Source organism: Neodiprion pinetum, chromosome 6 (genome assembly GCF_021155775.2).
Source record: "Neodiprion pinetum isolate iyNeoPine1 chromosome 6, iyNeoPine1.2, whole genome shotgun sequence".
Lineage (NCBI taxonomy): Eukaryota > Metazoa > Arthropoda > Insecta > Hymenoptera > Diprionidae > Neodiprion > Neodiprion pinetum.
In genome coordinates this window covers 29,034,419-29,060,372 of record NC_060237.1, presented here as the reverse complement: position 1 = coordinate 29,060,372, position 25,954 = coordinate 29,034,419, and the positions used below count along the sequence as shown (strand labels likewise).

The following is a 25,954-nucleotide window of genomic DNA, read 5'->3' as shown; positions in this document are numbered from 1 at the left end:
TGAGATTGAACCGCAACTTTCCCGTATACTTGGAATAGCGTAAAAATACCAAAGAGCTTCCGGTGCTCCGGTGATGTCGAAGAGGGATTCCATTGATAATTTGAAGTGCATAAGAGGTATGTAAATGAAAAAAAAGGAATCAAAAAAAAAAGTGGGGGAAACATGCTCAGCGCGTGTTTGCTGAACGATAGATACATAATCGGGCCGAGTAATCATTATCGCGACGATAATAATGCGATGTCGACTAATCTTTTGGCGGTTGAAATTATCACGGGAACGCAAAAGCCCCGCTTGTGCAAATGGTGACGCACGTCCTGCAGCAGATGCACTGCGCGATTTCATTTCAGTGCATCGTGCGTTCCGAGAAAAGTAACGTTGTAAAAGCAGGAATCTCGATTTCAGCAATTGTTGGTGTAAGCGATCGGTGAAAGCTGATTTGAGTCATTTCTGAAGAACAGAATGATTCGAAATTCAGTCCTTTCTTTGAATTTCCGGAAAAATCAGCAAACAATTCAAATCCATGGAAATTCACTTCACATCATATTTTGGAGCTGTCATGCTGAAGTTCTTGCTCGCTTCAGTAACGAATTTTTGGAGCTATGCACCTTGAACCGGAAGTTCTAGATCAGTATTTCCGAAATTTCTTATTCTCGCAGAGTTTGTAGAAGTCTGTGGATAAATAGTCTGTAGTCTCATATTCAGCTGAGGGGTGACAATTTGCCCATGATGTTTTATGATGAGAATGAAACTTCATTTTCTTGAGCCTACTCTACGTTCGAGCGTAAATCTCCAGATACCTATTATAGCTAGTGATTACTTAATTCCAGTACTGCTGACGGTTGCAAACTGCGTCGGAGGTGGCCGCATTCTCCTTGGCGCCGCGTTGCTGGTCACACTGATTCCGGTAAACACGCGAGGAAGAGTCAATAAGTCGTAAAACGATCCACCGTGTATATTAGGTGACCGCGTACACGAGGTAGCTTGGTGAACGATCAGGTACAGCCGCATGTTAACTATACGGGGTGAAAATTTTGCGTTTACATTCACATGGTACGCTAAGAGACGCTCGATTTTTCACACCATTTAAACTGCTGTGCAGAAACCGCCTCCATTTTTTATACATCGTACTCGTATTTTCGAATATCACAATCCCGTAAACAAAGATCTTCTCCGAAAACAAGGCTGTCTGAAATTACCGATTTACGGTTCAACACGGGCCACCGTGTATGCATCCAAATGTACGAGAATTGCGTGGGCAGAGATTCGTGCCTGAGCATAAACGAAAAGTCATCAGAAGGCCGGGGAATTTCGTCGCAAGAAATCGTACAAGAAAATTGATTCCCGTAACCCGTACGCCTCGCAAATGTCAAGTATAATTGTCTAACATCGTCGATTTTACATTCTCGACGGCTCTTCTGGCAAGCCGATCAAGGAGCCACGGCGCCGCGGCCACGGAAATCGGCGCTGACGCCCGGAGGTTCGGCGAGCAAGACCGAGAACCGTACAACTGTAGAAGGAATGTCTCCGGCAAACACGGGCATCTAGACAAACAGGAGGGAGGTCTTCGTCGGCCCCGAAGAAGTCGGACGGTCCGGTGCACGCCGGGACTCCCGCGTCAAGATCCAAGACTACAGGCGCGATGCCCGGTTAATAGTGTTTACACACGCCGTGACGCCCGGTCTCGTCCCTCGGTTCCCCGGCACCCCGACTCCAGACACCGTTTCCCCGATCCCTTCATCTATGTGCCCTCCTTGTCAGCAAAAGACAAAAGCCGGAGTCACTCTCTCGTTCGGCATTAGACACACATTAATTTTATTTTGTGTATACACACATTTTTTTGTCCCCCCTCCCCCCCGGTATACGTGTGCACGTATACGGCTCTCAGTAAACCGGAACGTGCGAGGAGTTTGGAGTTTATTCGAATCCCAGGTTTCTCTTTCATTTCCCTTCAGAGTTTGTTGTCTTTTTTTTGAACTTCCCGCCGCGGTGTTTCCGACCTCGCGATTCCCTCGGCGCCATCTTTACCCTCTATCACGATTGGCTGGAGCCGGGCTGACGTCACGAGCGAGAACTGCGCGCAGACGCGTGGGAGTTTGAACGGCGCCAAAAGCGATTCGAGCCTGTCTCATTTTCTCTAAAATATTGTATAATTTCACGTTCCGGCAGCGTGAGAGAGTGCAAATGTTTGAAATACTTTTGCAAGCAAAGAGGGGAAAAAATAAATAGTCGTTAACCGAAACTCCGCGATCAACGCTAGCGAAGTTAATATTGCGCCGGAAGAACGAAAGCCTGCGATCCTTGAATTACTGGGTCAAGGTCGCATTCCCACGCCGCACGAACCTTGCCAGAAGGATACGATACACGTAATTACCGCCGAATTCGGTATTCGCAACACGGAGTGCTGGGCAAACGAATTCCAAACTCATGGCATCGCGTATTTCCGTGAAAAAAGTGTCTTGTTTCTTGGATCTCGAATCTTGGCGTACCCGCGAAAATTAGCGGGTGCGAATACGTACCGTGAGTCTACTCGTGTATTGATATACGTAGAAAATTCGTCACTGTCGCCGGCCGGTCTCTCAGAGGCATTCAGGAATAATAACCCCGGGGTGTTTGTGCAGCCTGGAGGTTCCGAAATGCACCTGCGGGTCGTCGTTCTACCAAGTACTTTGTCACGGGCGAGCGAAGCGCGTGGAGAACGTGCAAAGGGAGAAGGAAAACTTCTTAAAAACGTATAACCGTACTTTCATTTCATACGCACTGCGCCACCGGAGACCTTTAAAGTAGGTATAATTTTAACGAGTTCTTCTCTTTTATACTTTGTAGGTACCGCAGATTGCTGCACTTGGTTTTAACTGCGTTTCTCTCACCGCGATTTACTGTCGACGCAACTCCTCGGTGAAGTTGACGCTGCATGTAACCGGCGACGAATGCGCCTCGTAAAATTCATCCTGAAACTTCGCTAGATTTATATCGAATTTATTCCCATAGTTGTAAGATTATATTATTCTTCCTGGAGAACGCGGGATATTGTGCGGGAAATATGTACCACGTAAGGGCGGTTTACCGAACATTCTTAATCGATGCTTGAAAATTCGCGGTTCGAGGTGGGAAAAAATTATCGCAAATAATTGAACTCGATCAACCGCCAGCTACGATACCTTGAAAATCGCGGCGACCTTGTTCACCGCGGGAAAGAGGGCGAAGAAGGCCTCTCGAAGGGGATTCTCAGAGCGCGTCGTTAGCACCGGTTCGCCAACGAGTTCCCACAACGTGCACAGCCCTTCTCTGTCCCGTGAAGGTGTTTCAAAAGAAGCGTCGTCTCAGCTTCGCGGTCATTTGTGTGCACGGTGTGAGTGATGCACACTTTTACCGGCAACCTACTCGAAACCTAGTGTCATTTCTCTCGGTCTTACAGAACCGAGTTCAGGTCCGCTGGTATCTTGTCCCAGGTTGACGAAAATGTATCGATTGATCGATCGAAAAATTGCTGGGGAAATTTATTGGTGCCTTAAACGTTTAAGAGACGAGCTGCAGGAACAAGGACAGAAACGAAGAGAGAAAACGGCCCTTACGATAAAGCCGGGCACTATCATCCTCGAGCCCACTCCCGCAATTAGTTGTACGTATCGGACGATCATCGAAAGTAATTGTTTTGACGTACCGGATGATCGACTATGAAAAAGACTCGACTCTGTTGTATATTGATAAGATGCGAGCCGATGGAATACCATCGGCTTGCTGATAGCGATGGTATGCGGTGTACACACCTAGATCTCGATTATTCCGACGATCGGGTTTCTCGAGGCGCCAGAAGACCTTACGTGAACGCGATAAGGCCTTTCTTTTTTCGGATATTTTCACCGCGGTTTCGCTCCCGTCTGAATCAAAATCGCACGTCGCGGAATTTCCTTCGAGCTCGATTATTGCAGGTACGATTGAAAAATTCTAGCGATAAATATTATCGAGTCGGTATTTATAATACACACGGCTACAGGGTATCGTCTAATCGGTAACTAAACGTTTCTTTGTCGCTATACGAGAACAAGGCGGACAGCTGTCCCGATTACAGTTGATTGGACTGAATCAATTATCGCCAGAGCCGATCGTTGCTGTAAAAATAATTTTCCATTGCGTGAAGTGAAAAAAGAAATAAAGAAATAAAGAAAGAAAAACGATATTGTGATCAGTCGTTATAACATTATACATGCATTATATATACCATATATTAGTTTGCACCCGATTTTTTTCTAACGATTCAAGATTCGCGCGGAGTGTTGCGGGAAGAAGATAACGAGATGTAAAAGAAAAGAAAATAAATTAAAGGAGAGAGGATCCGTGACTTGATATTGTGATCCGTGGAATTAGAGCGACCGAGTGGATTTCGAATAATTAATTGATAGCCGTGTTTACGCAAGCCGGCGGATACTGACGCCTATATATATATACATATACATATTACTTACTTATGTATGTACGAGTCTGTTGCGTTGCGGGCAAAGACGAAGAACGCGTTATCTCACGCGCCGCAGAGATATCGGTAAGAACAATTTAATTGGGGATTATGACGCGGCCTTATTGCTCGGGTGGCTGGCTGACCGGGTCTCTCGAATTCTCGAACAGCTCGATTCAAAGTTTCTATCATGCGCGGAGAAAAAAGTCCGACGCGAAGGTGTATAATTCACAAGCATGGCAACGCGGCGCCGCTGATTGCAGGCATGGCAGCCAACGTACGTTAAACTTTAATTGACAACCCAACGTTCATCCCCTAATTTACGACCGGACGATATACGACATCGGAACTCCTGATTATCGGTCTAGATTATCGCTTAATATGCGAACTCTTTCATCGTAAATCGCATCTCTTTTGCGTCCGAACTTTTCTCTGAGTGATTTAAAGCGGGGCGATTGGCCAAATAATTAATTAACGTATGTAACAACTCCCGAGATAAGAAAAACCGAATAAAATTGAACATTTAAATAGGACACCGATTTTTTGCCGATTCGCTGAAGCGGTCTAATTACCTAGAAATTCGAATGAAATTCATGCTTTGTGTTATTCATCTTTCGTTAGCGTTTGTTTTTTTTTTTTTTTTTTTCAAAAAATTGGTAATAAAACGCCGGCGCTTCATCAGCTCGGCGATTTCGATCGTTCGGACGTCCGACGGAGGCGGAGGAGGACTGGATTTTTACTCTCTAGGAAGAGTTCGCGTCCGCCTATATAAATACGGGTCGATGGAGCTGCGATGTAGATGCCGGGTAGTGTGGAGTGAGCCGCGACGTAAATCATCCGGTACAAAGTGACTAATGAATCGATTTGAATAGCCAACGAACTTCTGGCTTGGCATTTGGGACCTTCAGTCTTTCGCGTTCTAACTTCACCAGCTGCCGTTTAGAAAGGCTTGTTTAGTTTATAAAAAAGACCTGGTATCGTCCTACGACTCGCTGTCGTTTGCGTGGTGGTCGATTAAATTATGTACGTACGATGAAAACATTGCGTTGGTTTTATTTCATTTTTCGTTTTTATTATTTATTTATTTTTCTTCTTTCTTTTCTTTTTCTTTCCATTTTTTTTTTTTATGTTGCATATCTTTTGCTTTTCTCGAAGCGGTATTATATATGATTGGGTAAAATTATGTAAAATTTCTTGTGAAATGATATTTACTTGACACGTCATGTTGCTGCCTAAGCTATTAAAATCCGAAAACAATGTACCGTTATAGCTTTTCTTGCTTATACGACACGCATCCGTTTAATTCGTCACATACTCACTTGCTTATCGTTAGACGTACATCTCCTCTTCTTGTTATTCAATTTGACTTCTTTAACCTTCCTTTGGTTCCAATCGTTCACCGCCAATCTCAAATTGATGTTTTATTTTTTTTTTTCTTTTTTTTTTTTTACACAGCACGTTGTCGATCGATTCAAGCCGGCAGAAAGAATAGTGCACAGCGGATGAATTGCGAAAATACGCGAAAGTCAATTGAGCGGAATGCCATTGACCGACTCGCGAAAGCAGTTTCTGAAAATAGCTGAAACGAAAGTGGAGAAAAAAGAAAAACCGAGTTTCCAAATTGACTTGACCCCGTTCCCGTTAATACTCGAATGATTCACTATCCAATGAAACGATGACGTCGAAGCTGTAGGTACATTAATCGGAAGAATAAACTATCATAAGAATCGGGATTAAGAACTCCACGATTCGCGGAACCGGAATTAGAGGTTCACTGCTACGATAACGTTGCGTTGTCTGTGGCGTGACTAGAACGATATGAAAACTGCGGTTTTTTATTTTAAAAAATCGCGACACGTACGCGTAGCCGATTACGAAGTTGCTAACTTACAGGGTTAATATTTGCGAGACTAGAAGGCAAGAAGTAGTTTGTCTTGGAATGGGAACAGCTGCTGAGCGAGGTAAAAACTAAGTATAAGCTTTACACAATTTTCAACTGACCAACGGAAATTTCCTCGCGGTCGGCTTTTCTCGCGATCGTCGATCTCGGCCAATATCCGTCGATTTCTAATCTTTAACGCCACGATTTTGCGGAACTCGCACGGTTGTCGGTATCCAAAATACGGTGACTCGATCTCTAATTACCGGTGGCTCTGACAACGAGGGACAGCTATAAAAATTACGTCAGTTATATTTGGGCTGCAGTGCGTAATTCTGTCTAACCTCCGAAATCGTGACGCGAGATAAGACGATTCCGCATAAGGAAACTTCCTCAAATACTCTTGTCTAGTTTATTACATGTAGATTAATCTAGACAGGTATTGCGAATAACGATATTTTTTATTCTGAGACTCTGTCACTCATCGACGAAACGTGTGATAAACTTTTATACACGTATTTCAAAGTAAAAATTAAAGAAATTTACGAATACAGAGTTACATTGTCAGCATATGAAACTAAAATAATATTAAATGTAGTCAAGTTGATTGAAATTCTTTTACTAAACCTGTTTATGATTTCGGAGAATGCGATTATGTATTTGGGTATATTTTATTCGCACGCGTGAGTTCCAGAAAATGTATCGATCATCCGATTTTTCGCAACGACCGAAGGTCGATGCGTAAGAAGGAATGAAAAGGGCACAATTAAGGTGCGGGTACAAATGTATGATTGTAAAAAAATGAAAGTATCCCAGTGAATGTAAGATTCTTCCGAAGCTATAAAAATATATCAAATGTATGTAATACACAGAAATCGACGATAGCGGTTTAGCGACCCTGAATTCTCATCGTTATTTCTGAAGCGTATAAAACGCGAATAGGTTCGCGTACCTAGAAGCGAAATTTTTCCCGACACTCAAGTTCTCACATTGAACTGTCCAAAAACGAAAGGTCTGCCGTGAATTTCAATTCCTCGTTTAAACCCCGCAAGGTTTTCTCATATTCTTGCGCAACAGCTGACGCGACGTAGTATGAAAACCACTGCAACGCGCCGAAGGCTGAACACTATGCAAAAGGCGACCACACATGCAGTGTACAAGTGTTATTATTGCGCGAGAGATGCTTTGTAGCAACGAAGAGAACGTCTCGAAGGATCATCCTACCTGGATCGTCTCTCTCGAGACGCGCCGCATCGAAAAACCCGCGAACTGTTGTCGTATAGTTGCAGAGACGCAAATATTATTGCAGGGTTACCTCGAGGTGTGTTGTAAGGAAAACTTGAGCATCGCGGTGGGTCCAGAAGCATTCTCACATATTCGAGATCCTGGAAAAATCCAGTGACAGGAAAGCGAGGAGGACTGACAGATCACTTAAATTTCGTACCCAAACACGGAGAGAATAAAATTTAGTAGATTTTCCTCAAAGCTGCAGAAAAATACAATTCGCAAAACGAAGAATTTACCTTGGAATCAGTGAAAACCGCTCTATGCAGATTAAAACCTGCTACATTTATGGTAAAAAATTTAGTCGACAGTTTTTTACCAAAAGCCCTTTTACGTTTCCCTCTTTTCCTGCAGTTTTGAGTAAAATCTGCTCTCTCTCTTCTCTCCGAGCCATGAGAATAGAAGAAGACGACGCATCCTCCGATTACGAGTCTCCGGTTGAGCAGGACGATCTGCGGTAAATCAATTAGTATTTAGTGGGGCATAAAGAGTGCGGTTTAGTACGGCGATTAATAGGAGCGATAGCTGCGCGGATCGGGGGATCGGGTCACCGGTTTACTCGGCTAGGTCGAGCGATCGTTTCGAGTCTTTGATTTTAGGACCCGCATGCGGAGAGGCTGTTCTCTTCCCATGGCACGCATGACTTACCAATGAAATTGAGGTGTCGACGTGAAAACTAACACCTCTGTCTTCTCGAGATTATAATTAAAATATCTCGCGGTCCTCGCGAGTCTCACCCCTGATTCCGTGAATGGAATTCGACTGAAAAATGAACCCTCTAACCGCCGTCGGTACCAGTTACGATCAAAACTCGACAGCCCCCACTAACGACGATTTATCGCTCGTATACTTGCACGGATCTCTATTATCTCTATTATCTTCGGTGTGTTCTCTACGCCTGCATCCTCGCAGCCCTTGCGCATCTGATTTCAATTGCATCGGTGCACCTGTTACGTTATTTATCCTTGTACCCTTAAACTCGAGCCGTGACTCAATTGACCACAAATCACGAAACTTCTCTGCTTGATTTGATTTGTAGATTACTCGGGTTGGGGGAACTGAAATCTATTCTTTTCATTAATTTCGTTACGAGATAATCGGTTGTCGAATATTTATCAAATCTTTTATATTCTTAAGTTACAAAGAATACTTTGAAAATATAAAATGTTTAAATTGTATCAACAAGAGTTGACAATTACACGTTTCAATTAATTCAATTTTACTCTTATACGATGACATCGTTACATTGGGGAGACTATTTTCGATATTACCGTTTGTCGGTGATAATCAATATCGGTTCAGTGCTCTAAAATTGATTATTTAACGATACGAAGATGATGAAAAAAATATTTTACCAAATTTTGTATGTAAAAAAAGTGAAAAGTATCGATTTTTGGCTGACCAACGTCCTTAAAAATTTCTGCTCTCAATTTCATTCTTCATTCCCAATCTCGTCGCACATAATTTTACATTTTCAGTGTACACCCGTGAAAGTTTACAGTCCAAAAAAGCCTGACGATAAGCGCATATCTATTTATAATAATCTTCGATGTTCTTATTTTAGTTTTTACTATTTTTTAAAATTGTTTTTGCTTCCCACGTGTTTCACACGAGTTTTCAACGCCTGGTAACCTTCGCTCCTTGGCTAGGTAAAAAGGGTTCCGGCAATGGATTTCGACGGGGATTCGGTGAGTCGTTGCACGATGGAACAGCTGCGCATAGATCGACGTCCCAGTCGTCCCCTGAATCGGGGTTCGGTGCAGGTTCGGTATGCCTAATTAAATAGCGCTCCGTATTTAACGGTATATAGGAAGGTATACACACGCTGCATAACGCGGCCGTCTCCTGGTCCTGATGGCAGCGGTGGTTCGAGGGTCCGGAGACTTGTCTCGAATAGGACGGGGTCCTGCAGGTACATTTTATTACGTCATAACGCGGTCCAGGAGGTGATGAGACCCAGCAACCTACGCCTGTGTGGTCCGCCTATCCTCCTTCGAATTATTTCACCAGAGATCGGGGGGATTTCGAACTTTATTTCAAATTCGTTCGTTTCTCCGCAGCTTCTTATTCGCTTTCCACGAAATATCGTCGTGCCTATCACGCGTTTCGAAAGTCGGGTTTACGTTACCAAAAAATCGGCGCATCGGTTAACAGCGCTGCAAGTTATACCTTCTCTGCTTCTTCTAAGTTATATAATATAATTATATAATTATTCTTCCGTTTCAATTCTTTCAATTTATGTAACGTTACGACTCTGCGCCGCCTGAACTTGGCTGTTCTCTCCCGACCGCAAGCTGATTAAATGAGGTCTCAGGGCACCGCAACGGACGTTACACCCCGTTAGTTACGTCGTAGACCTGTAATAACTACGCTACGAAGTAATGGAACTTGACTCGCTTTCGTACAGTTGTGTGTCACAGCCGTGATTGTATGTAGAAAAGCCTGACGCGCAGTTCCTCCACATTCGGTGCATAGCTCACGATATTGTACATGTGTGTAATGTAATTGCGAAAGAGCTTGCGGCCGGTCGTGCACATAATATAAAAGTACATTCTCTCTTAACCGACTGCGAGTTTAAAGGATGGCTTGTGAACTTGCGCCTCTTTACTTGTCCGTGATATCCTGTTCCCGGCAGGAATGATCTCGACTAGAAACTTTTACACCAGAGAATGAAAGATAGATATTCGTATAATGCTATCACGATTTGCCTGCAATTTGTACACACGTTTTTACATGTCTTTTGAAAATTCGTGAAAAACGATACAAAGAAACGCAGGTGAAGCTGGTGCCAAGAAGAAGAAGAAGGAGAAGACGAGGAGCAGGAGAAGCAAAAACAACTTTTTGGTTACAGATAACGCTCAGAATATTCTTCGATACCGTCTCGTCCAAGTTGCGGTTCTGCGCTGCAGTTTTGTGCCCTAATTTCGTTATTTTCGCGGTCCTTTCGCCCCTCCAAAGGGCGCAACCGAATCGGGAATCATCAGATAATCGAGCTTTCGAAAATATCGTCAGATTTCTTGACGCAAATCGTATTCCAATATCGATAATCACGTCGGTTGATTCGTCGGGAACCGTAGCGCGTCGGGATTCCGAGCTGCAGGGCTTACGGAGTTGCAGGCAAACAAAGGATGCCAGGCGTCTTTCTATGATTTACACTTGGAGGTATAACGCTTACCGCCTCGGTGGCAGGTAGTTGCTACGCAAACTGCACCTCTTCCACGCTCAAAGGTATACGGCAGGTACCCAATACTGCGCAACTTTGCATAGTCCGATGGTACCTTAAATAAGCTTTCCCTTATTCCTGACCATGCAACAAGTTCCCAAGTACCGACAGTTGTCACCTTCGGTAATTAAACTCGACCCTAATTCCCGCCTTTCTCACCCCTGCAAAACCGCATAGCTCGCGTACCTGCAGACCGCCCGACCTTATCTTATACCTCGACTCGAACCCCTCCTCGGCTTCCTCGTGTTCTTGTTGTTCTCTTCTCGGCTTCCGAGTCTGCGGACCTTAATTTTGCCTCTTTTCAAGTTTTTCGTCTGTCTATATTGTAGTAGATTATTATTATACTTAGGTATGTATGTGTGCATGCGACACTCTCCGCAGGGAGCCGAAACTTCAGACTAGACTCGTTTGGTCTAGATCCGTGGCGATACGACGTCCGTGACATGCTTTGAAAACGATCGAGCGAACCGATAAAACATTTTACACTTCGGGTAGTTCGGTCACATCATCGGAATTGAATTCTTCATATTATGGAGAAAGTGGGCGGATCTATTTTTCACTATCAATCCAATTCGGTCCACAGAGAGGGAAGAATAAATTTATGTTTCTTTCTGGAAAGAAGGAGGAAAAAATGTGTATACGCGGACTGGAATGAGGATAAACTTTGTTTTACATTTTCAGGATACAATTTACAAACGTTTATTAATTAATCAAACAATTTTTCATCATGGACAAAAATGTTACGAACTGGTGTCAAGTCTGTATATTTTGCGATTAATCCTGAGCTTAAGACTCTAAGCCCACACAGCCGACCCAGGTCCAGAAGTTTTCAACGATCCGAGGCAAATCTGAAAAGTCAAAAAGACAATCTTGAATTTCAGTTTACATTTGTAATCAAGAATATTGCTACACGTCGTCATGGAACGGAATAGAAACTCGTACGTGAAACGCTTCGCATGTCGCACACTACACGTAAAAAAAGAAACGAAAATATGTGACGAATGAATATAAAACCAAGAAAAAACTGAAACTAATTAACAAAGTGTGATAAAACGAAGTATTACGCTCGCGACGCAAGGCATGTGAAATGCGCGCCGATTTACGTGTGTGACGTTATACCTCACGTAGGTAGATTGTGTATCCATGCACGCGTGCATTCGTCGTGCAGCGTTTCATGCGTGCCTGTATGCGTGCGTGGGAGGAGGCGAGGCACGAATTGAGAGGGGGGGGGGGGGGGGGGACTGGAAGTTTGAGACAGCAATTTATTCGTATCGTACGGTGGTACAAATAATACAAGGTATGTTGAGGTAATATAATAGCTCCGCTGGTCGTGCAATACTTGTCCACGTGTATAAAATTGCACGTAATTGCACGCAGGCGTGCAGCTCAGACGATGCAACGGATATCGTGCAGCAGTTCGAAGACAGAAAGAACGATGAAAGGTAATAATCGGAAGTCAATAATGATGATAACGCAGGTCTGCAACAAAAAAATCGCGCTCCTTATTTTTTTTTTCATACTGTTTCTTACAGATTTTACCGAAAACGGTAAAAACACTCAAAAAGTTCTCATTTAGAGTGAAAATCCCGTTTAATTCGAAATCTGGTATCCTGTTCTTGATTCTAAAAATCCTATGCAAAAGTGATTTCTTCCTGTTGTTTAATATGTATTAGAGTTAGACTCGAGAGTAAATACAAACAGGGAAACAGAAAATGGAAAGCGGAAGCGTGTTCGGAAGTCTATCAAAGAGAAGAAGAAAACGTTTCGTAGATGAAAAGAATGAACACGAAATGCTAAATACGTTTCATAAAGAAATTGTTCGTTTAATTTTATAAGAGATATTGTTTAGTTCATTGTGCAAAACGGTGATTTTTTCATTATTATACTTTTTTTTATGCAAACACCTTGCATTTTGCAAGAATATTTCACGTGATAGAGGGAAATGGAAGTAATTTTTGGATTCAGCACACTCGACAACATGTAATTTAAAATCTCTTTTTTGCAGACCTGTGTAATGGAATAATTGATTATCTACCGTGTAATGCTTTCAATATTTCGGGATGTGCTTTTTCGTTGTCGTTTGTCTTATCGCACGCCAATTCCACGTCTCCAACATCACTTCGGCTATCATTCCCCCTTTCGCAATGCATGCACAATCAATTTCGCGGCAATGTTCAATCGATTTTTTACCTAAGCGTGCAGCCTCTCTTCTCTCTCTGGATCGAACAAAGTACAGGCGGCGGCGGGCGTTGCGTGTCGAACGTCTCGGGCGTCTCGCGTGCCATATTCGTACGTGCGAATAACATCGCGAGACGTAGCAAAATCACTACGCGAATTGCACGTGCGTCGGTGCTTGTGCGAGAGTGAGTCGTATACGCATTGCTCCGAGGGCCGGGGTTTGATTCGGCTCGTTAGTTCCCCCGGCAAAGTAATAGACAACCGTTTCATCTCTAATGTTGTTGTGTAAGTGACGTTAAATAAATAATTATGGATTTCACTGCCGCGGCTGAGTAAACGGTTCACATATAATATTTATGTATACACTGACTCTGACGCAACGGTGTGATTATATTGTCAATGCGTCTAGGCGATATGAAATCTTCATTAAATTATCCAAAGCTATAAATTTTTCTTCCTTATATATTTCCGTTTTCTTCTTTAATGATTCTTGCGTAGTTGTATATTGTCGTCTTAAATTTCACCCGTGGGATATCCGTAATCACGTTACACGTATTTAGGTTATCTGAAATTAGGAATAATCTCATGATTGTTGTGAAAAATTCCGCGACGATTGCTATGAAACGTCACATCCACGTGCGACGGAAATTATATTTGTTTACTTGCGTATCTACATTCTCGTTCGTAGAATAAGGAATATTAATAAAAACGAGGGAAGGGAACGGCAGGAAAGAAAAAAGAAGCAGACCGTAAATGGTTGCGGTTATAATTACTTTGTTTATTCAAATGTTTGATAATCTCACATACCGCGGCCTCAGTGATCCCCAGCAAACGGAGCGACTCGGCGACTTTTCAAAGCCTCGTCAATCCGTCCGTGGCAAAGGATTCTCGTCGTTAAAACAGCATTGTAAAAGCAGTCTAAAGAGCATCGATAAAGTTTTCCCCCAGTTTCTGTACAAGTTAAGAGTACATAATCAAGACGGAGAGTCCGCTGACTCAGTGAACTCCGTGCTCTATGCCGGCCATGAACTGCGCGCCAGCATAGAAGAAGAAAACGAAACTTCGTTATAAAAACAACAACAACAACGATAATAATAAGGGTGGAATCGGTGGACCGCATCAAACATAAAAAATAGCCACCAACGGGTGTGTACATGAGACGAGGTGCAGTCTAAGCACGGGCAGAGAAATCTGGGAGCAAAAAACTTGAAAGCAAGTATACGCGCCGATGATAATGGGGAAAATCGATCCCGATCTCGATCTCGTTCCCGATTCGGACCCCGTTGGTAAGAGGAGCGAAAGCGTGCGTCTCGTCGAGCCGCGCGGCGCGGAGTGGAGTCGGCATCGACGTGGAAAGAGCGAAGGCACTGCGTCGACGGTAGGTTGTAGTAGGTAGTAAGTAAGGAGGGGGGGGTTTCGGACTCGCGCGCCTGGCCAGCGCCGAGTTTAGTGGTGGGTGCCGTGTGTGCCGGCAAACTTACTGGTTGGCAGTTGGCTCACCGATCACTCGCCTAACCCTAGCCTCGCTAGAGCGCCTACCGAAAATCAGTGATCCCCACCGGAGCCCGGGGAGAGTCAGTACGCGTTCAACCGTGATCACAGCAGCAGCAGCACTACCACCACCGGGAATTACAGAGTCCTTGCCGTCGTCGCCGAGAGTTGTTGTTGTTCTTCCTCTTCTTCTTCCTCTTCTTCTTCTTCTTCTTCTTCCTTTTCTTGTCGCGTGGTGTGTGCCTCGTCGGTTTGTTTCCTTCCTCGCGACTCGACAGCCGTGGTTGAAAAACGCGACAAGATAAATAAAACAAAAAAAAAAAAAAAAAGAAGGAATAACGGAAGGAAGGAAAATTCTTTCTCGCGACTTATTATTATTTTTTTTTTTTTTTAACCTTTCACTTCCTTTTCTCTCAAAGGATTACTCGAATTTTCGTTTCATTTTACTGGTGGTTTTTGATTTATTTATTTTTTTTTTTTTCTTGTTATATCTTTTTTCCAACACTTTGCGAGTGCCGTCGTACGCTTCGGATATTTTTTACCATGCCCTTTCCACTCCCAGTGTCTAAATGACCCGATCCTTTTTTCTATCACGTTTTCTTCGCCGTCAGCTTACCGCGCGATTTTAGATCGCGTTTGAACGGTGTGTGAAAAGTTCGCAACTAAATCGGTGGTTGTTGGTCACGGACGGAGTTGATCCGGTGCTTGATAAGACAAAGAAAAGATAAGTAAAAAGAGAAACATGCGACACGTAAACGGTGAATGAAAATTTTACGCATTTGCTATAGAAATGTTTCGTGTACGTGAAATAATTGTATCGTGGTAGTGGTTTCTTTTGGTTGTTTTGGTAAAAAGTAATCACTCAACGAGTATATAAATTGACATGTTGGAATGATGTTTAATATTGTTGTGAAATTATTCGTTTAAAAAAAAAAAAAAAAGAGTAACATGCCAAGAAACATCGATCAGTGATTGATGCTGATTTCTTTTTATGTATTTACCGTTCTCTTTATCGAGTGGCTTGTTTTCGTGGCTGCTTGTACTAAAACTACATTGTTTGTGAACGACGGCGAAGACGGGGAAAATAAACGGAGAAGTTGTACGAGGAACGTGTTACAAAGATAATATCGATCTTCGATTCGATATTGTGCAAATGTGAGCCCCGATTCGATGTGGATTAATTAACGTATCACGTGCAGCTTTGTGCACACACACACACATGCATACCTGGGATTGAATTATTTTCCGTTACAGTTCTGACAGTGAAAGGATACTAGTGGTGATTTAAAAAAGTTAAATAATAATCGATAATAGTGCGCCGAACTTGGTATTACAAAATATAAAATGAGGGAACAGTGTGACGTCGACGTTGTGTTTATTACTATCGAGTATTATCGAAATTTCTTTGCGATAAGAGAGATCACGTGCAACGATTGAGAAGTTTTATTTATCATCGTGAAACCCGCCGAACACGTGCGAGAGAATTTTCAAGAAGGAAAATCGGAAGGATTTTCCGCGTTAAAATAGGGACGAAAATCGATTATATATCCGTTCCGCACCCTTCTTCGTTCAACTTCACTCCGCTGACGCGCGGAATCGGGATGAAACGGCGAAACGGATCGGTGGGTAAATAGGAACACTGCTAGGCGGTATTACGCAGGCGCGAATCACGTGTCGGTGAACGCGGGTGTGGAAATTAATGTAGAGCGGAAAATGGGAGGGAAAAATCCGATTGTCTTTCGTTCGGTCGACCGGAAACAGTGCGTGAAGTGAGAAAAACGAAAAGGATAAAGTGAGACAAGTCCGACGGATAATTATTTATTACGAATTGCGAGGAGCTAACAGCCGACAGTGAGGAGAAACAGAAACTCTCCGAAAAAGCTCGAAAGGTTCGCTTCGAGCCGAGTTTTTCATTCCCCCCCGAGCTTCTCCGTCGGAGGTGCGAGCGTCGCGACGTCTTTCACACTGCTACCCGGAAGGGCGACGGAGAATAAGGGCGGTACGTCATCGATGTGCGGTTTTTGAAAGCAGCTTGGAGGCCAGCCCGACGCAATGCGTCGACGCTGCTGACGCAACGCGCCTGGATGCGTCTCACTCTAAGCACGTGAGTCTTTTTTTTTCTTTCTTTATTACGTAGGTACAATTGGCCGTGGATTACGAAACGAGGAAGACGGCAAACAACCTTGGCTACTTTTTCAGTTTCTCCATTTTCGCGTTGTACAGACGTTTGTTTCTCTGCCAAGTCGCCAAGTCTTTGGCTTGTGGAATTGAAGTTGGTTACATGATTTTTAACTACTTCAATTTTCGTAAATCGTTGTAAAGCAAGATGTATGCACTGATATTTCGACGTTGACGTTACTAACCTCAACTTCTTCGAAACTTGATCAATTCACTCCCTTAACTATTCTGTAAGTGTGAAAAGTCACACTCGTCTGTTAAGGGTAAATCAACGGGTAATGTAACGGGCAGCTTTATCCGTGACAAAAAAGTTCCAAGACAATAATTCAATCTTCGTTATCTTTGACGAAGTTGAGACCCACAATGAGTTTAAGCCTGTTGAAACTTGCGCGATTGCGTATTTTCAACGTGTTTCCGTCCGCCATTGAAAATGCACCTTTTACGGTGTGAATTTGAATGCAGTGGTTGCATAACGGTACCCTTTGCGGACTGCAGGGGTTCTCAACGACGGTTTTCGAGCCTGTAAACCGAGACGAAAGTCGGGTCGAGCAACCCCGCGTGATTTCAGGTCCCGAAGAGGCAAAGAAAGGAGAGAAAACATATCGGGGGATGCGATTGTAACGAGGCGTGCTACTTGCAGTTTTTGCATCATACGATAAAAGACGGAGACGAGGAGACGTAAAAGAATCGGACAAAACACTGGGAGAATAAAAGTAGGCACGAGGAAAAAGGCAAAAAATTACACGGTGAATGAAAGTCGAAGGAAGAGAGGAGAAGGAAAAATAGCAGCCGGTCGTCTCTTAATCCGCTTCTTCTTCGGGTTACGAAACCAGAAGTCGGGGTGCGAGCCTTTCCGTTCTTTTCTATCGTTCGTAATTTCATGCCTCGAATTCATGCATCCATGCGTGCATCGTGCAGGGGAGCCGCATTTCTCATTCACCCCTTTATTTCTCACCATACATCAAGATCTTAGCCCTCGACCAACCTCCCTCCCTCCCTCAGTTCATCCCTTGCATTTCGAACGACACCCTGTCTGTTTTTGTTGTACCCTGTAGTCGTTTGGATCGAAACTTTCCAAGTGCGTTTGAAAATCTTTATTACAGTCTGGTCTCACTTTGCTTTTTCCTCCCAGTTATTCGAGGATGGTGAATTGTTGCGAAAATTTTTAAAGCAAGGCAAAACACCAGACAAGAAAACGCCGGAAGTGAAATATTTGAGTTATAGGTATCTGAGCTAAATTACAGCGAAATTTATTCTTTCTCGACACGCAATTTTCATTAATTTTTTTCGTGAATTTCATTAGTCTTCTCCCACAAGCTCCCATCCTCGATTTTTTACTCCTGCTCGAGCTCTGATCGAGGATCGTAATCCCCCAGCCGTGTGTTTGATCTGCCGATAATCCGCACGCAGCCTCCTTTGAGCCGAGACAAAGCCGTTTCTTTTATTCTCTTATTCACGCATTCATTCGCTCACTCGTCGACCTGACTGACTGCAGTTCTCGCGGTTATATTACAACCCCTTCGAAAATACTCTGAAAAGGGTCTGGCTCATTTCGACAAGGTTCTCACCGATATTGCGGACGTTGCACTTTGCGGACGACGCAACAATTCGTTGCAATTCTTCGATCGTGTAACGTGTCGGAGTCTTGTTATATTCGTTTATTCATTCGTTAATATTGGTTTTGACGAATCATTTATTACTATTATCACAATGTAGTTCATTATTTACTTTAACACCTGTACATTGCCAGTATTATTAAGTCGTGTAAAAATTTCCAGCTTTAATAAGCCGAGTCGGTTAAACTAAACAATGCACTTCTGCTCAATTATTGCATCGAAATTTGAATGAAACTAATGTTGCGACGATACACGTGCAGAATTCAATAATCCCCCGTTGTGTTAATCGATTCGTAAACTGGATTTCGTAAAGAAAAAAAACATGTACACAATTACCGAATTATATTACTACTGCTATCTCGCTGTAGACGATGGAAGTATTATAATACGGAGAGTAAATACCTCCCGTCAAATGATGGAAAAAAACATTGCGAATCCAACGATGCCGAAGTACGATAATAAGAAATTTTAATCATCGAAGAGCGAAGAGTGTGTTTAATCTGCTAATACAAAATGAGCGTTGAATCGTGTAAACCAAATCCTTATTAAATCTTACCACATTATTATACAACAAATATTACTTGGTAGGAAATTTACCGAATTATTAAAAAGCACTTTCAAAGCTCGCGAGGAAGGGAAGGAAAGAGGCGAGGATCGAGGCGTCGTATATACAATACATATGACAGTTCGATTGTGAGAGGCACGTAAGCCACTGTGTACGGAAAGAAGTTTACTCAGTTTACTCCGCCCACGCCCCGAGGTTGTGAGGATGCAGAGCCTCGTTCGCTGGCCGCGTGCAGTCCGGTACGTAGGTACGTACCTACCAACCTACCTACCTTCTACATACCTACCTACAGGACTCAGAATCAGTGTCTTACCAGCCAGCTTGCCTGTACCTATGCATATACAGGCTGCGCGGTACGTGAACAAACAGATTGGCTCAACTTACTTTTACTAACCCCCTGCCGCGGTACTTTCCCATGGCGTGCGACTTTACGACGCTTGCTGGTACCCCGCCTCCACCCCCCCCCCCCCCCCCCCCTCAACGTTCCTCTTGCCGCGCTTTGTACCTCCTATAATCACGCCGCAATGCACCTGCTGCTGCTGCTGCTGCTGCTGCTGCTGCTGCTGCTGCCTCTGTTGCTCTTGCACAGCCGCTGCATCGAAGGTGAGCGCTTTCGCTTACTTCAAAGTTATGGAAAATGGGGGTGACATTCTTTGCAGATAAACGTCGTCGTTGCACGGTGGTCCGAAATTTTATCCACTCGTATGTCGTTCGGTTTAAGTATTTTACGGTTCTATTTCGACAGAAAGTAGCCTGATTTTTTTACGCAGGACAGAAATATAATTAAAGAAATTTTTATTTAATTTTTTCAAGCGTATATTAATATTGAGATGTATTTAAAATTTATAATTGAATACATTTTTGTGACACTTGAATTTGACATATTTAAAACCCGATTGAAATATATTCTTCAGTGTAAGTGAATTATTAGAATTAAACTATGTACTCGGTTGTTTGCTTGTTTGTTGTTTTTTTCCATACGAGAGTAATGATTATTCGACTTATTTTTAGTCAGATCGTGAGAGACGTTGATTCGTTTTAAATCGCGATCGAAAAATCAGATGGCAATGAGATTTGTAAGTGTGTGATTGACGTTTGTAATCCTCGGAAATCATCGCGGAATTACAGGTGTTAGATTTCGAGAATGAGTCGCCAATCGGTCGTCGAAAGACTTTTTTAGTTTTATTCTTTTGTATGCTTTTTAGTTACCACTCTTGAAAGGAAATTAGTGTTTAATTATACAACACGCTGTCGAAATCGAACAAATAGTACATAATTGCAATTGTCGCATATCACGTATCGTCAAATTCACTTGGTTGAAACAAATTTCGACCAAACTGGATGTGTTTTGTTTATACCGTTTTTTATTGCCAACTCTCGAATTTAACAGGCGTGAAGTTTGTATTTGTTTTTTCAAGAGAAAATTGTCAATTCGCAACTTCAGGATCGTCTGAAATTCCGTAATTTATAATTAAAGCAAAACTTACCGACTCACATTACAGAGACTGAACCCCTTGAAAATCGTTCTAAAATTGTAAATCAATGGTTTCTGTTTTAATCTTTTTGTTACGTCAACGTTACTCCCTTCAATCTCGTCGAATTTGATGAGTTTCGTAATATCTTGTTCGTTATTATTTTGAAACGCAGTTTTACCCGAGAAAGAAGACGATGTTTCCATTGCACAAATATGTTGAAAAGAAAATTGGCGAACGTCGCGCGTCATTCGGAGGGTCAAAGTGAACCGCCGACAACGTTGCAACAGCAACAACGGTATAATAACAACGTAGGTACGGTTTTCTCTCGACCTACGCCGTGCCACCATGTCAGGATGAAGAAGCAAACATTGTAAATTCTGGACACATGTGCTAATATATGATGAATAATAACAACGAACACAAGAAATATCTTAGCGTTACGTTTATACTCTTCATGTTCGTCATCGTTGCTGCTTCCTTCTCTCCTCTCTTGCTTGATAAACCGCGGCTTCCACTCGACATCGCAAGAAGACAAGTCGCCAAGTTTCGTTATAATATTGCTGCATGAATCTCGTGCAGGTAAAAGATTTCATCTCTTGTACATATATTCAGAGTTCTTTTCCTCTATCCTTCAAGTACGTCTGTCTTTGTAAAAATATGTCTACATTTTTCATTCCATTTCACTTATGATTATTAATTTTCACAGTCTCTCCACCATTGTTACTTTCGTTCCGATTAGATGATTTTATTAATTATCACTCCCGTAGGTGGGAAGTTTTATTGTTTTTCACACGTATTTGAACATTCTTCACGCTTCGGTCTACAATTTCGGGACGCTTTCAGACACGTCTGAAACGCACGGTCGCGTCTCTTATCATCGGAAGTACCTACACTCGTTATGTACTCTCTCTGCACTTATAGTTTGTCGGCGGGTGTTGCAGTTTTATAATGTCTCCGCTGTTACAGAAGTGGAGAATGCAGCGGGCAGGGAGGTTGGTGGTTGTTGACTCGGTATACGTGGTTCAAGATTAATTATATTTACATTCGCACGGTTCCGCAGCTCCGCACGCTGCGCAAAACGGGTGCAAGGCGTCCACGTTGCTCTGGAATTCGCGCTTGCGTACTTGGAAAGAAGAAAAAAAAAAAAAAACGTGGGAGCAAAAAAGCAAATAAAACGAGAGAAAAAAACAACAGCAAGAAAGAATACAATAATTACATTCAACACGACGCATGTTTAAATTCAGCGTCGCTGTTATCACAGCAGCTTGAAACGCCGCAGTTTCTCCGCCGTTTTTCTCACGCCAATTTTTTTCACCGAGACTTCTCGCTTTGGAGAGATTTCTCAGTCTTGCGTAACTCCTTGATCGTCGTACCTACGCGCAGGTAATAATATCCACGTTGAGGTTTCAGCGAATCGCAAATGCGAAAATTATTATCACCTTACGTTTAGTTATTCATCGTATTGAAGTTAGTGAAGTTATCGTAACGATTCATGCTGAGGAAAATGCGTTGTTTCGCGATTTTGGAATTGCCTGAAATTCAGGAAAATCGTAATAAAACAAAACACACTTATATTTAAAATAATGAAGTAAATAGAGATTGTTTCAATGCTTCTTTGCGACAACGTTACTAACTTCAACCTCTTTTAGTTGTTACGGACTTCTAGGAGGTAGAGAAAAATTTGCCGAGTCGCGATCTGCTGCAACCGGGCGTTGAATTACCTTCACGCGTGTTTGCACTCTGCGGTCACTCTCGCTTTGCACTCCCTTTCAAGAACCAACCTTACACCTATTACCCTTCTACACGCATATTACCTCCGTACTTCATCTCCGGCCGATGTATTATTTGGCGAAATTATACTGTGAATTTTTCAAGGGTGTGATAAAATAATTAATGAATCTGACTAAAGATCGAACATTCGAGAAAAAGAATCAGACGTCAGATCTGTTGCATAATTCGAAATTGAAAATATGTTTTTCCGGCGGCAATATTGGCGAAAAGAAGAGGAAGAAAATTTAATTTAATTATCCCTGTCGGAGAAAAGAAAATAAAACTACTCGCTATAACGAAAGTGATACGTATAATCACGTAATCATGAATCACGGATCGATCGGTGCGGTTTTCAACTCTTGTAATAAAATAATTTCCCCGGCTACTTTCTATTCGAGATTAGACTATCCGAAGCAAATAGCTCGAGGGTTTAATGTATCGGAGGAGGTGCCGCAGGTTTTACACCGCATTAATATGTACAACGTAATCTGTATGTATTTTGTTGAACGGTGTATGCACACGCCTTCTCATATAGGTATATTATAAGTATACCACAGGCGTTTCCATGTAATAACCCGTAATGTAGAAAAATAATTTGCTTTACATGCATGTATACGTGATATCGAGGCGTAAAGTAAACCAGCGGGTTAACACATTCGTACATTTACAGCACACGGGTGTACAGATTTACGTATAGGTACAGCGTCTACCTTATACCCTATACCCTATACCTCGTACCTTGCACCTTGCACCTTATACCTTATCCCTTATCCCTTATCCTCATATACATACCTTGTACGTAAAAGCGTAAACGCTCTCGCAGCACGATTCATTATCATATCAAGTTATACACGGTATATAATATAGGTATGTATATACAATACTGGCACCTTGTCAAATATCCCCGACCGTAATCGATAAATGTTGCACCTACCTATCTCACACGCGCCTGGGTATAATATAATAATCGGGCACCGAATCGAACAACGCCTGCAGTAGTAATTTCCCCATCGTCGCGGTTGAGGCGCACGCATGAGACGATAGTCGTGATCATCGGCCCCGCCTAGACATGCTTCTCTACCTCTTATTCCGCTCTTGCACTATGCCATGCCACTTTGCCCGTGAAAGCTGCCAGATGCAGCATGACAGGTTGAAATTTAAAATTGGGAGAATAGAAAGAAAATTTTTCGAATTGCTTCAAGTAGAAAACCGACGTTGAAAATCACTTTCTTTGTTTCCTCTTTTTTCTTCAGTGACAAAGTTTTTATATCATTCTACTTTTTGTCAAAAATTTGATCGATCGAAATTCTTGACTAGTCGTGACGATGTTACCGAATTTTTCTATTTGCCCATAACACGAAGTCTGTTTGTCTTATTTGCTTTCTCGACATTTTTTTTTAGGAAATAAATATCATCTTTTCGAAATCGATTCTGTTTAATAACCTAAAATTTCGTTTCAAAAGTAAATTTTCTTTTTTTTAGATCCAACGAGCCTTTTTTCGAGATATTTTTCCCGCATGTCTTGTTTCCGCAGACACTTGCGCGACATAATGCAGGATAATTTGCGAACATTTGACGCTTCTCGCATCATCCTCTCCGATGATTCGCACTCGGATAGAACGCCTTTGCAGGTAATAACGCGTTTACCTGTGTCGAGCCGAGTAGCAGCAACACAGCGATGCTGAACCGCCGGACTACGGTGTGCCCCGAGGTCAGTCAAGGTACCGCAGGTGTTATATACCTACGTTTTACCTACTCCGTCGTTCTCCTCGGTTTCCCAGGTTAGTTTCGTTCGTTGCACGAATGAACCAACGCGATCCTCGTCGTCGTCGTCGTTGTCGTTGTTGGGTTTTCTAGGAAGCATTTGACACAAATACCTGCCGTAGCGGTTCTCCGCCTGCAGCAAGAGCAAGAGCAACATCAGTAGCAGATACGACCTAACATTGACGAACGCTGCGTTGATTTTCTTGTTTTTCTTTTTTCCGTCGATGAAAAAAAGGGAAGAAAAATCACGAGGATCTTTTGCCGATATCCCGTAATTCAACGAAACGAAAATTCACTCGATTCGATTCATCTCACCGCGTGTCTCGAGAATATCAGTTTTCCGATCTATCTTGACGAAGGGTTATAGACGGATAGAGATAGATGCTCGTTACCGTACCTGCACCTGGAAGCTCTGCGCGGCTTTGATTGCGAGTAGCATCGGCCTTTGACGCGATTTGGATAATTCCGTTACGCCGACTCCGTTTTCCTGATTGGATTGCGATTGCACGATTGCATTTCGTGCCTCGCACATGCGGACCCTCGGAGAATTTTGTTTGACAGAAAAAATTACGAGACTGAAGTTGGCGGTAACGTTCGTGTAGCGAAAGTTTGAAACAAAAATTACTATTTTGCACATTTGGCATATTTGAAGAACTCGAAGTTGCAAAATCTGAGTTTTTTGATGCTGTATTAACAGTTTGACAAATTTCGTATAATTCTAAAATTGCAAAATAACGACTTTTTCCAAGGGTGCATCATTACAGTAACGTTACAAACTTCAGCCTGATAAAATATTGAAGTTCAACGATTCTGTGTCAGAATATTACTATACATATGGGCTATTCCGCGTCAACCGGATCAGTCATCTCTCAGATATTTTTTTAATTTGGCATGTGGATTGTGTGGGACGAGTTAGATTTTTGTGCCAAAGCGCGAATCTCATAATGCAAAATTCGATTTTTTATTAACAATAACAAATTAGACTCCCATTTTTTTCAAAAATTCATAACTTCGGCAAAAAATTAGATACAATATATTTTTTTTTTTCAAATTACGCGGAAAGCTCCATAGAATTTAAAAAAAAATACGAAATGGTAAAAACAAGTTGTTATCAATTGTTTATTTAACAATTAATTTTTCAAAGATTTTCAAAACAGTGACTGACACGATCAAAAAATTTTTTTAAAATTCTGACATGTTCCTTGAACTGTACTACAACCTGTGAATTAATTCCAGAGGGGTGTTTTTCTTCGTTTTCGAGTAAAAAATCATTAAAGGTGTCGATGCGCATGAAATTGCGGCCCGCCGAGTCTCTACGTCATGGCGGGCGGCCGGTTGCCGTCCACCGCTACACCGCGGTGGCGTCGCAGCGTTATTTTAGAGTCATTTTCACGATGTAGGACATGATTGAAGAATCTGAAAAAAATACTGTACCTTCACAAGGCCTGCTCAAAGCGATAAGTGAAGTTTCAGGAATGTGTTTTTCACCGTTTTTTTATTACAGAGATTCAAAATAACGGTTACACACCATGAGAGTGCACATAAATGATAATAATTACATAACTTGCTACTTATTTTAAAATAAAAACACATTCTTGAAACTTCACTTATCGCTTTGAGCAGGCCTTGTGAAGGTACAGTATTTTTTTCAGATTCTTCAATCATGTCCTACATCGTGAAAATGACTCTAAAATAACGCTGCGACGCCACCGCGGTGTAGCGGTGGACGGCAACCGGCCGCCCGCCATTACGTAGAGACTCGGCGGGCCGCAATTTCATGCGCATCGACACCTTTAATGATTTTTTACTCGAAAACGAAGAAAAACACCCCTCTGGAATTAATTCACAGGTTGTAGTACAGTTCAAGGAACATGTCAGAATTTTAAAAAAATTTTTTGATCGTGTCAGTCACTGTTTTGAAAATCTTTGAAAAATTAATTGTTAAATAAACAATTGATAACAACTTGTTTTTACCATTTCGTATTTTTTTTTAAATTCTATGGAGCTTTCCGCGTAATTTGAAAAAAAAAAATATATTGTATCTAATTTTTTGCCGAAGTTATGAATTTTTGAAAAAAATG

At 42.3% G+C, this 25,954-nt stretch overlaps 1 protein-coding gene and 1 long non-coding RNA gene across 5 annotated transcripts in view; one reads left to right on the top strand and one right to left on the bottom strand.

The window, feature by feature from the left end:
* LOC124221490 (fibroblast growth factor 18) overlaps positions 1 to 25,954 on the top strand; it is a 100,785-nt gene that overhangs the window by 31,157 nt on the left and 43,674 nt on the right. The window contains exons 1-2 of one of the 3 annotated variants that reach the window (XM_046631555.2): positions 14,997 to 15,660; positions 15,760 to 16,609. The exons of 1 other annotated variant lie outside the window; for it this stretch is intronic. In XM_046631555.2, coding sequence (XP_046487511.1) covers positions 16,590 to 16,609 — 20 coding nt within the window. In that variant the 5' untranslated portion in view covers positions 14,997 to 15,660; positions 15,760 to 16,589. Of the gene's footprint in view, positions 1 to 14,996; positions 16,610 to 25,954 lie in introns of those variants that run through there. One more of the 3 variants, XM_046631554.2, reaches the window with a different exon arrangement.
* The window catches only part of LOC124221491 (uncharacterized), an 81,279-nt gene continuing 66,844 nt past the window's right edge, over positions 11,520 to 25,954 (bottom strand). For both annotated transcript variants that reach the window (XR_006883832.1, XR_006883831.1), the window contains exon 3: positions 11,520 to 11,684. This is a non-coding gene — a long non-coding RNA (uncharacterized lncRNA). The remainder of the gene's footprint in view (positions 11,685 to 25,954) is intronic.